General features: G+C 43.6%; 1 protein-coding gene across 2 annotated transcripts in view; it reads left to right on the top strand.

Annotated features, from left to right (window-relative positions):
- FRMD1 (FERM domain containing 1) overlaps positions 1-12,501 on the top strand; it is a 54,209-nt gene that overhangs the window by 29,524 nt on the left and 12,184 nt on the right. For both annotated transcript variants that reach the window (XM_081855851.1, XM_081855852.1), the window contains exons 3-6: positions 1,986-2,076; positions 7,054-7,133; positions 8,328-8,404; positions 9,435-9,621. In XM_081855851.1, coding sequence (XP_081711977.1) covers positions 1,986-2,076; positions 7,054-7,133; positions 8,328-8,404; positions 9,435-9,621 — 435 coding nt within the window. The remainder of the gene's footprint in view (positions 1-1,985; positions 2,077-7,053; positions 7,134-8,327; positions 8,405-9,434; positions 9,622-12,501) is intronic.

Raw genomic sequence — 12,501 nt, 5'->3', positions numbered from 1 at the left:
TCTTTAATTCTTTAAAAGGTATATATCCCATACAGTGGTATCTCGGGTTACATACGCTTCAGGTTACATACACTTCAGGTTACATACGCTTCAGGTTACAGACTCTGCTAACCCTGAAATAGTACCTCGGGTTAAGAACTTTGCTTCAGGATGAGAACAGAAATTGCGCGGCGGCAGCGCAGCAGCAGCAGGAAGCCCCATTAGCTAAAGTGGTGCTTCAGGTTAAGAACAGTTTCAGGTTAAGAACGGACCTCTGGAACAAATTAAGTACTTAACCCGAGGTACCACTGTATATCGAGGCAGCCACCAATAATATAAAATATAAAACATTACACAATTCAACCAAATTTTAAATCAAAATATCAGCATGAAAATGAAGAAAACAATAACAACTACAAAAGAGTCATCAGAATTGAATGCCAGAATGGGGGGATTTTAAGCCAAAGCCCTTTTTAAACAGCAATGTATTTGTGGCCATCATAACAGTACAGTGAGGGGGCCTGATCCAGCTTGCCTGGCACAATGTGAGTGCCACTACAGACACCCCACCACACCCCTTTTGCCACTGCCAAGTGTGCTTCATGGTGTTGAGAGATCTGCAGCAGGGTCTCAAATGATGAAACCAATCTCTGAATTTCCTCTCCCGTGCTCCCTCAGTGCCACATACCTATTTCATTTTGTTCTTGAAAGTGGTTCTTTCAGCATCTGTGACAGAACAACCGCAGACGTTCCTGGATGTGACTGATTATATGGATCCATGCCAGTCTGGGTTCAGGCCTGAGTTTGGGACTGACTCAGCCCCGGTCACCTTGATGATGACCTTTATAAAGAGAGGGAGTACTCCAGGCTATGCAGGTTATTTCGACACGCCAGGCAGAAAATCCTGCAAGTTGCTCTCCCTGGAAGTAAAAATACAGAAATAATAAATAAGAAATAATAAAAAATAAAAAATAAAAAAAATTAAGTGGCCATAAAAAAAAAATTAAGAATGACAAGGGCCAGATAGAGAAGATGGAAGGGCCACAAACAACAATTGAGCCTGTGGCTCCCCACTCCTGGTTGTACTAGCCCAGTCTTGAAAATCAGGCCATAAAAGTTACTAGCCTGTAGTTCTTTTGTTTTTTACTGGCCAGTGTGGCAGAGGAGAATGGGAATGCTCTCCTGTAGCCAGCTTGGAAACACAGAATACTAGCATCTAGCATAAGCAGCTGGATGGCAACACCAAGCGGACTGGCCAAGGAAAAATGGAGAGGTCTGTGTCTCCTTCACAAGCCTACACATTTGCTCGCATGGAATTCCTGGTTTCTTATGGCTACCGGGCAAGTTGTTAGCTTGTGATAAACAAACCATGGCATCATGTTATGTCTGAAATCCCAACTTGCGACTTGCTGAAGAACATTCAAGGCTCTGTAAACTTAACCTTTAATCCACCTAATGGGGGGATGGGGGGAACCATGCAATGATTTTATATGACTGAGCAGGTTTTCGCCTTGATCTCCAGTGTTCAGATTCATCCATGCTATCTACTATTCTACATTGCCCTGTGATTCCAGTGCACAACAGGATATCATGCAACATGGCGCTGTTTTACATGTGTAATAATATTGCCTCTAATTCATCACTATGAAATACTGGCTACTCTCTATCTAACACAGCATTAAGCTGGCTTAAGTTCACTGACTGTGAAGCAATATACATGTTAGCAATAGAGATTGGATTCTAGAGCAATCTTAATTGTTTCCATCCAGCTGTGGATGTGCTTTATGGCAGTATGTTCGGTTCACGCTGTCGGATGCAATGATGCAATGGAGCATGGAGCCACGAGGCAGCGCAAATTCCCTCACTACGAAGGTTTGCTCAGGCACGGACTTTGCTCCTTCAGGTTTTTTATTGTCCAAATACCTGTTAAGTTTTCTCAGGCAAGGGGAAAACTATCCTATCTTGTTCAAACGGTAAACTATTTACCATTATCTTTTCCTTTGTAGGTAAAAGCCACTGGACAGGAACTCTTCGAGCAAGTTTGTGACGCACTGAGAATTAAAGATCCTCACTTCTTTGGCATCAGTGTTGTAAAAAGTAAGCACGGAGAGAAATTGTTTCAGAAGTAAACATGGGATTGGATGTAGGTCTGAGACGTTCAGTGTAGTGTGGTCACTAGTCAGGAGCATCGTGTCAAAGCCCTTTGATCATTGGCTTGTGAACATGTCTATTAGAAAAAGGAGGGGTTTGAGCTTTTAAATTTAGTCTTAGCCCACCCGCCCCAGAGCTATTCTTTTCTTTCCTTTCTTTTTCTTTTCTTTTCTTTTCTTTTCTTTCTTTCTTTCTTTCTTTCTTTCTTTCTTTCTTTCTTTCTTTCTCTCTCTCTCTCTCTCTCTCTCTCTCTCTCTCTCTTTCTCTCTTTCTCTCTTTCTCTCCATTAGATAGAATTCTAAAATATTGGTTGTATGGTGAGAGAATATATCTAGAATGTCTGGGACTGGATGTATTCAGAGGCTTTCAAAGCCATAATTTGTGAGGAATGTTGTTTTTACTGACATTTGGAGGAGTTTGAACGTGATTAAATTATTCTACAGAGAAGGCTGAAGAAGCATACCAGTAGGCCAAAGCATTCTTTTCAATAATCCAGGTCACTTTGATACCAGTACTGTATATAATATGACTCACAAGTGGAATCTCTCAGAACTTGGAAAACCTATTAGATAAAACAAACATTGACTGTATTGATGCTCGCCAGGATCTAATGGGAGAGGAGAAACTGGTTTCCCAGTCCTCCCTACAAGGTTGCCTTAATACGCTAATGCTGCTCTCCCAGGTGTTGCACAATTGGGGATAAGCACGTTTGGAGACTTACAGGTGTTGCTCTGAATCAACAACCACTCCTTACACAAAGGATGTTTTCACTATCCACCTTTTCTTAGGGCCATTTCACTCATTAGACAGAGGCAAACCTGCCTTAAAGCTTAGTTTCCCCCTAAAATGAACTGTGTGAAGTGATATCAGCAGCAGTGCATGGACTGATGCACGTTCACAGTTTTCAAGATGAAATAAAATTCAGCCACCTTTTTCTATAAGAGGTGGTGAGCCTGTGACCTTCCAGATGTTGCTGGAAGTCCATCAACTCCAGTCAGCATGGTCAGGGCTGATGGGAGTTGCAGCCTAACATCTGGAGGACCACAGGTTCCTTGTCTTTATACTGAAGGAAACTCATATCGCACCCATATTTAGCCCCCTTGGGTAGTATTCATGGCTAATCCTACTCAAAGTAGACCTATTGAATATGACTAATTGGGTTAATTAATAGGTCTTCTCTGAGTATGACTCCTTGAGCCACATTTAACTAAATAGTTTTCACTAACAGGAGACAAGAGCCACAAGTCCCATTAGCTCAATGGGGCTTTCCTCCCCTCTCCTCCTCTGCAGAGGCCCCTGAACCCCATCCCAGATGGGCTCTGGGGTGTCAGGAGAACCCCCTAGAACAGCATGCAGGGGGAGGAGAAGGGAAATCATTCCATCTGGCAAGCAGAAATGAAATCCAGCCCCTATCTTTGTAATCAAGATAATTACCACAAATTGGATGACATAATTTGCATTCACAAATCCTGTGCTGGTGATCATTCCAAGTAGGAATGAACACATAGAGGGCAGAATTGGGATCCAGCCCACTGGACCTGCCACCATCTGCTGTCTTCTGTGGTCCTCGTTTGCATATGCATACACTTCAGGGCACAAAGGCTCCCTTATATGTCATGGCATCCTACAGAAATCAAGCAAACAGCTCGCAAGCGGTGATCCTGAATGTTTATGGGTACACCTGCAAAGGCACATCATACACACACATTCACTCAGTAGTAAGTATCATTGATTTCAATAGGACTTTCTCCCAGGTGTGTATAGGATTGCAACCGGAAATACGTAATGTCAGTACTCAAGTCAACCTGGCAATCCTATGCTGTTATCAGCCTTTCTCCCCAATGTCAGATGCCTGCTGCCCAGCCGTGCTTACTCAGTGGAGCAGAAAATGCGCTCTGTACATTCTCAAAAACACTCTTGTTACTGCTTTTGATTCCAGAGCTGAGCATGAATATGAGTGTTTGGGGGCTGAGCCTTGGCACCAGTGAAACTTGGCCTTTGCGTTGGCATGTTTTGCGAGCGACACTTAAACTGGCCAATTTGTGTGCCTCTCCAAGTCCTCCCCCCACCCCACGCAAACACCTCCGCTGTAATCAGCTTGAAATTGTTCCCAAATTTCATGTAATCAAAGGAACACACTTAAAAAAAAAAAAAAGAGGCAAGTTGGAACACATGACAAGGCTCTGTAAACTTAACCTTTAATCCACTTAACTGGGCCGGGGGGGGGGGGGCACACACAGACCGGACCCTCAGCTTTTATGTGAGAAAGCTGGAGGGGGTGGGAAGGACTTTTTGTTTTTGTAGCTTAAGGATTACACTGCAGGTTGGCATTTTGACAATATTAACCTCATTAGAGTCGGAATGTATTGCTGCATTCCTGCACATGATGGGAGGACGGCCACAACTGCAGGCTGCGTCTGAGGAGAGAGGAGGTAGAAAGAAAGAAAGAAGGGCTGTTTCTTGGCTGAGGGAGGCAGGGAGATCACGCACTGTTGATAAAATCCCAAAGCAGCTTAGCGAGTCATGTAGGTTTGCCACCCCCCACCCCCATATACAAATAATTCTTGGTTTCTATGTCCCCCTTCCAAGAAATGCTGCTGAAACAATAATAAAGTGGTGTGATTTTCAGTGTACAAATAGTCTATAACACTTTGCAAACGCCACTACGGGCTCATGCGCAGAGTTGTGAAGCATGTGAGGGGGATTTGTGGTCATTCTTCACAAAGGGAAGCCCAGCGCCTAGTGCTGCTGAGGAAGAGAATGTGTACCCGGTCCTCAGGGCTGGCTCTACTCATGAGTAAGGTCCCTCAGACTAGACTGGAGCAGCTGAGAAGCAGTAGCTCATTCTTGGGGCCTGTGGATATTTGCATTGAACTGTAGGGTGGGTTTTTTGTGGGGGTTTTTAATGTCAATAGCATTTTTATTATCGCAATCACAGTGGCTTAGAAGGAGGGCTTAACCCCTTCTTCTCCCTGCTTTGGTCCTGAGGTAAAATTCCTTTCCTGAAGCTGGGGTGAAATCCCCCATAAGGGGGTCCATGTGAGATTTTTCTCCCAATGCAAATTCTGACTTCAGACAAAAAAAAATTCCTCACGAGGTGTGAGCCAGCCGCTTCATCCCATCAGCTAATGCTATTTGCATTTTTTAAAACATACACGCTATTTAAGTCTGGTTTAGCCCTTTGCCTTGGCCATATATCAGTGTGGCTTGGCGTATTCCAGTGAACAGCTGGAAGACTGTGAGCCATACTGTTTTGCCATATAATACATATCAACATCTCCTTTGGTTAACCTCTACACCAGGAATTTGGCTTGGAAAAAAGAAAACTGTCTTCAGCTTGGCTTATGTGTGTCTGTGTTATTAATTTATGCCACAATTTGATATCCTGCTTTCCTGATCACTACCTTCCCTTGCTTCCACCCCCTTCCCAAATAATATTGATCATCAAATTTTATGCAAACATATGAATAAATTTGCTTTTCCATATGGTCATAGAATATCTGTAGCCACTACTACTCTCAGCCTGCTGTTGGGGTGACTTTTTATTTTATTTATTTATTCAAAACCCTTTTTCCTCGCTCTTCATTGCCAAAGCAATCCTGAATGGCATTATATTTAAGCCCAATACATAATATACATTAAGACAAAATGGGCAGGGGGGAAAACCACATAGCCAGCAGAAAAACACAGCCATCATTAAATAAAAGCCTGGGCAAATAAATAAGGTTTCAGCTGGCGCCAGAACATCACACTATTAATTTCTTGGGAGTTTTCTTGGGGGGGAGGGGAGGTTTGTTTATAGAGAACATCAAATGTGTGGTCTCTTCTAGGGAGTTAGGATTGCCTCAAGGCAAGCGGTACTCTGGCTTCCTCCATACACATGTGCCTCTCTTCCTCTTTCCCCTTTGCAGAACATTTACTTGTCGGCCCCTTCATGTGTTGAAGGCCATAGGCTGGGGTGGGAAACCTTTTTCAGTCTAAGGGCCACATTCCCTCATGGACAACCTTCCAGGGGCCACATTCCAGGGCCAGAGGGGAAAGTGGGAGGAGCAGTGGATGTTATTTTTACTCTTGTACCTTTAACCACACAAAAATCACACACACACACACGTGCATGTACATCTCGGGTCTGGCTTGAGGAGGGGCATGCCCTGGGGAAAGTCTCAAGGGCCAGACAGAGAGGTCTAGAGGGCTGCCTTTGACCCCAACCATAAGGCTTCCCAACCCTGCCATAAGCTCTTGCCTACAGAAGCTCATGACACAAAATTAGCACATTTTGGAGAGGGGTGTGTGGTATTTTGTATTTATATAGAGAGTTTGCCTGACATTTTAGATCCTTTTTAGAATGTACTCTTCAATTATAGCCTTGTCTTTACTTGCTGTTTTTTAATTTAAAAAAATCAGAATTATAACTGTGAGCTTAACTATATGTTGACGCCATCTATGTTCTCTAACAGCAGGAGCACGGCACCACTAAACTCAGCTAGCAGTATAGTTTAGAGCAGTGATTCCCAAATGTTTCATTCATTAAAAGTGTGAATATTAATTCTAGTGTGCTGCTACAGGATATGAAGCGTGCCTTGAGAAATTGCCACTCTGTGCCCCAAACCCTACGCCCCGGGAGTAAATAGTCCTTATTTCTCTTTGCCACATAGCAGAGGTTGCATTTATTCAGGCAACAGAGGCCTGGATAAAGTAGCTCCTTTAATTTTTGCCCAGTCGACATGATTTCCAAGATTTGGTAAGTGGGAAAATTCTTTTAAAAGAAAGAACAGGTTTCAAATTTAAATGATTTAATTGCGTATTTAATTTTATGCCTATATATAATTACTAACATTAGAAGTGTGTGTCACACTGTTGAAAATGTCACAGTTTGTCCCTGAAGCCTTCTGTTTACTGTCAGTTCTCCTGTCTCCCTTTCAGACAATGAATATGTATTCATTGACCTGGAGCAGAAGCTTTGCAAATATTTCCCAAAGGAGTGGAAGAAAGAAGCAAGCAAAGTGAGTCCTGCCAGTGTAAATTCCTGACACTGAATTCTTGACATGGTTGTGTGGTGAGGCTCCTCCTGTGGGAAGCTGAAACTACTGGACATTTTTTAGCCCAATGTTGGTTTTGTTGCCCAAACCATTTTTTTTTTGTCTGCTTTCAAATGTATTTTGAGATCTGAGATTCTGATAGCACAGTGCAATGCACATGTACTCAGAAGGACATCCAACGGTGTTCAATGGGGCTTGCTCTTGGGTAAGCATGCCTTGGACTACTGCAATGCACTCTACGTGGGGCTACCTTTGAATGCAGCAGCTAGACTGGTGACTGGGAGTGGCCACCGAGACCATATAACACCAGTCCTGAAAGACCTACATTGGCTCTCAGTACATTTCCGAGCACAATTCAAAGTGTTGGTGCTGACCTTTAAAGCCCTAAATGGCCTCGGCCCAGTATACCTGAAGGAGCGCCTCCACCCCCATTGTTCAGCCCGGACACCCAGGTCCAGCTCTGAGGGCCTTCTGGCGGTTCCCTCCTTGCAAGAAGTGAGGTTACAGGGAACCAGGTAGAGGGCCTTCTCGGTAGTGGTGCCCACCCTGTGGAACACCCTCCCATCAGATGTCAAGGAAATAAGCAACTATCTGACTTTTAGAAGACATCTGAAGGCAGCCCTATTTAAGGAAGTTTTTAATGTTTGATGTTTTATCATGTTTTTAATATTTTGTTGAGAGCCACCCAGAGTTGCTGGGAAAACCCAGTCAGATGAGTGGGGTATAAATAATTAGTAATAGTAGTAGTAGTAGTTTATAAATCAAGGAGGAAGTCTGTGGCTCAGTTGTGCAAGGTCCCTTCATGGTAGTCACAGCCATACTCTTTCCATGATTATGCAAAATATTATTATACAATAATAATAATAATTAGGGATGCATTGCAATGATCGGTACAGATCCTTTCAGCTAGATCTACTGGTTTTTGTGCAAGTACATGGGAAAATGATTTGGAGTTCTCCACTGTCTTCTTTTGGAGTGACTTAAGTTGTGCTTTCCTTGAAGTTGCTGTGCTATGAGTTGGAACAGGGGATGTCCAAGCCTAAGGCCCTGTCTGGATTAGCAGAGGCTTGCACATGTAAAGCATGTTTTAGTGTTGTGTGTACATGTGGTTAGGGACATCGTGTAATCCCTCCTTTCCCTACCATCTTTCTTTTGAAGGCAACGGAGAAGTTCAGCCCTCCTTTGGTTGCTTTCTTCAGAGTACAGTACTATGTTGAAAATGGACGGGTTATAAGGTAAAGTTGCCCAATTCTTTGAGAATTATACTTGTTTCTCCTTTTGTACTCTTTCTGCTTACTGCCATTTTATAGTAGCTCTTAGGAAAGGGATTTGGTATAATATCTGTTGGTCCACTTGTCTGAAATTGTGTGTGATAGCTAATATTTTTCCACACAGGTTTTGGGGACCATCAGATCTTGGGCAGAACTGTATTACTTGTTCATTCATTGATCCTGGATCACTGAACTCTTTATTTCCTCAGCCTCCCTTTCACTGTTTTTTAAAACTTTTTAAAACCATGTAATTACGAGCCCTCCTCAAAGTATATATCCAGGCTACAATCCAGGAAAAGCAGCTTGGTTTTGTGATAGTCTCTTTGTCCTCCTTTATAACACACCTGTCAACATGTCATTCAAACCTTAGTCAGCACAAGATGAATATTTCTGCCTCCCTTCATTAAAAGCAGCCCATTTTGTGCTTCTGAGGGAGCAGGGCTGACTCAAGACATTTTGCTGCCTGAGGCAGAACAACAAATGCTCTGCCCTGCTGAAGTTAAAGTATTCTGTGGGCATTCAAGTTATTCTGACAGCCCTCTCAACAGAAAACGTTATGATGCATACTGTGTTTTATGTCTTATGGAGTTTTGTGCTATGCCTTAAGAGGACTATTGTGCCCTGAAAGGTGGCTTATAAATCATTTAATAAATAACATCAAGTAAAATCCCACAAATGGCTCTCCAAAACACCACTGGCAGTCAATGTACAATAGTGAGCCTTTTAGGACCCCCAAAACCAGCCGCCTAAGGCAGCTGCCCCACTCTGCCTAATGGTAGGGTCAGACCTGAGAGCAAAAGACTTAGCTCCTAACAAATCCTACTCAGCCTGAAAGGGGCCTCTAGAACATCACATAATTATTGATGGTGACAATGTGCCTCATGTATAGTCTTTTTTATCAGAATGATAATTCTCTGGTAACTGTCTGCAGTGCTTTCTTTACCTGCTTCCGTTCTTGTTGTTTTCTAACCCAATGCTGTTCCTTATCTTGCAGTGACAAGGTAGCACGCCATTACTACTACTGCCATCTTCGGGAGCAAGTGTTGAGGTCCCGGTGCACTGACAAAGAAGAAGTCTACTTCTTGCTGGCTGCTTACGGCCTGCAGGTTGACGTAGGGGACTTCCAGGAGAACTTCCACCGAGGGAACTACTTTGAACCTCAGACTTACTTCCCACAGTGGGTAAGTCTTGCATTATGAGAGGGAAGCAAAATCACTAAGGAGTTTCAAGTTGAACAAAACATAAAGAACCTTTTCTTTTCTCTCTCCCCCCCCTCCCCCCGCATTCCTCCTGTACCTGACTCTGCATGAAAGGCTTAGTGGGTTATCTGAATTCACCCTATTACTTACTCATGCTCTTTCTTAATATGTAGGGTTATATCCAGTGAAGCATGAATGTAAAGATATTCATGCAAGGAGAATTCCTTACTCCCTACTTACCACTGACACCCCTGGGGGTTAAGAGACCCCCAGGAAAAGTCTGGGATGTAAAGTGGGAGGGGGGAAATCAGGTAGAGGCAACTTGCATAAGCAGGGAACCCCATCTCATTGCACTTTACGCATCCCAATAATCTTCAGAAAGCTACTGCCTTCAGAGAGGGAGCCACAGTGAGAATTTACCTGGCTTTGCAAGCCATCATCCTGAGCACTGTGAATGTGAATGAAAACCCCATTCAGTTGAGATCCATTATAGGCTGCTGTTGGAGGGCGCAGTTTACATCAACTCCCCTTGCAATCCGCAGCACTCAGATTATCACTGTTGTTCCAAGGGACAACCCAATCCTCTGGAGCAGATTTTCAGACTGCAGGGGGAATCAATGAGTATTGCTTTCCCTCCCCACCCTCCACAAGAAGAACTGAAGTGAGTGTGCATCAGAGAGGCAACTTTTAAGAGGTTGGGCATGTTGAGACTCCACACACTGGCAAGCTCTCTGTTGGCATAGAAAGTCCCAGCCAAAACTTGCATCACTCTTGGAATTGCCATTCTGTGAGGAGTATGGCATGGGTTGTTTTGTAGGTGGAAAAGGGTCTTGGATCTTTTCTTATCCCTGCAAGTTTGTGACTTCACAGCACCCAAGTCCACACTAGCTCACATATGCAAGTAAACATGTTGATAGAATTGGCTGCCAGAGATGGAACCTGGCACCCGGTAGGATGTGTCTCTCCCTGTCCCCAGGGCACTGCAGTGAAATAATGTATGAAATGCTTCTGGTTTGGTTCCACGGCTCAGGATTGCTGCATCGTGCACGGAAGCGAGATAAGGATGTTGGCAAGAGTTGGCAGGCGGGCAGCCTTGTTTTTGGAGTCTGCTTATGAGACCCATGGCACCTGGCTGATGAGGCTGAGTGGAGTTAAGAAAGATCAGGCTTCGTGGCAGCAGGATAATTAAAGTCATGTGAAGTCTGACAAAGGGAGACCATGGTACAGCGACCTGAGGGAGCCTCCCTGTAATTAAGGGAATAGAAGACATTCAGGCAAGAACATCCCCTTCGAGGGCTTACTGTTCCCTTGTAAAGACTGGGTTTAAGTGCCTCTTAAGTGTTGAGTGATATTCAGGAAAGGGAGAAATAAGATATACAACCTAAACTGCAATGAGCTCTTATTACACACTGTTTAGATGAAGCCTGGAAGGAATTTCTCCTGCTTGGGCAAGCAATCAGTCTTGCACACAGAATTGCATGGTGAGAAGTCTCCCGTTGACTGTAGCAGGTATCAGCTCTGACATCCACTACAGGCACTTGCTGCTTTTTCAAACCTCTCTCAACGCTGCCACCTGGCGGGACCCCCTGTTCACCCCGTCTATTGTTTTTTCTTCTTCTAAGCAAGAGAAAGTCACTGTGTTTTTCCCATTGCTATACTATTTTGATCTTCTCTGGTCACTTTGCTCAGAAGGGTTGCCTACTGCTTGCCTTGGAATGCTACTGGTGTACCAATAATAATAAATAACAACAACAACAACAACAACAACAACAACAACAACAACAACAACAACAGTGATTTTATTATTTATACCCCACCCATCTGGCTGGGTTTCCCCAGCCACTCTGGGTGGATTCCAGCACATATAAAAACATAATGAAATGTCAAACATAAAAAACTTCCAGGGCTGCCTTCAAATGTCTTCTGAAAGTTTTGCATGGAAGTGCAGTTTCTTATCTCACTGTAGCACTGTGAAAGAAGGAGCTTCTCATCACAATTAAAGACATGGATACTCTGTCCTAATTTGAGCTATTAACTTCAGGTGCATATTGCAATATTGACCCGAAGAGATTGATTCCCTGTGAAAATTATTTCTCTAGTGATTATTTCTCTAGTGATTTGGAATGATTAGCACCACTTGGATGGGGAAACAGAGGAATGACAGTGTGTTCCTCTTTACCCTTTAGTAGGAAAATTTGCAACAGCTGAAATTCCCCTGTTCTGCATTGAATCTTGTAAACCTAGCTGAGAACCATACTTAAAAGGGCATAGTTAAACTATGAAACTTGCTCCCACAGAAGGCAGTGATGGCCACTAACTTGGAAAGCTTTAAAATACAATTAGTCAAAATCATGGAGAACAAGACTATTAATATCTACCAGCCATGAAGGCTATGCTTTGCCTCCACGGTTGGAGGTAGTACTGCCTTTGAATACCAGTTGCTTGAAACCACAGGAGGGGAAAGTGCTTTTGTCCTTGGGTCTTGCTTGCAGGTTTCCGTGGCCACTGAGGGAACAGGATGCTGAAGGAGTTGGCCCTTTGGTCCGATCCACCGGCCTATTCTTATGTTCTTAGGTTATGAATACAATTGTCACAAGTATTAGTAGGGTTTTCCCCCCCCCCTTGTTGTTGCCTTGTAATTAAAGAGGAACACACTGAGAAATTTCCTAGTACACACTTAGTGGCTTATAGCAGGATTCTTCTTTTTAAGATATTTAAATGATGCACCATTCAAAGAGCTTATGGTGTGGGGGGGGGGAGTACCCTTGCCTGAGTCTCACGAACCATGCTATGGAGCTCAGTCATCTTGTCTTGCAGACCTATTTAAGAGAGACTGAGGAAGCTGCTGACGTTGTCTCTTTC

The sequence above is a fragment of the Podarcis erhardii genome, assembly GCF_964252035.2.
Source record: "Podarcis erhardii genome assembly, chromosome: 3".
NCBI classification, from domain to species: domain Eukaryota; kingdom Metazoa; phylum Chordata; class Lepidosauria; order Squamata; family Lacertidae; genus Podarcis; species Podarcis erhardii.
The sequence above is the reverse complement of the archived record's forward strand: the minus strand, read 5'-3'. Positions and strand labels throughout refer to the sequence as shown.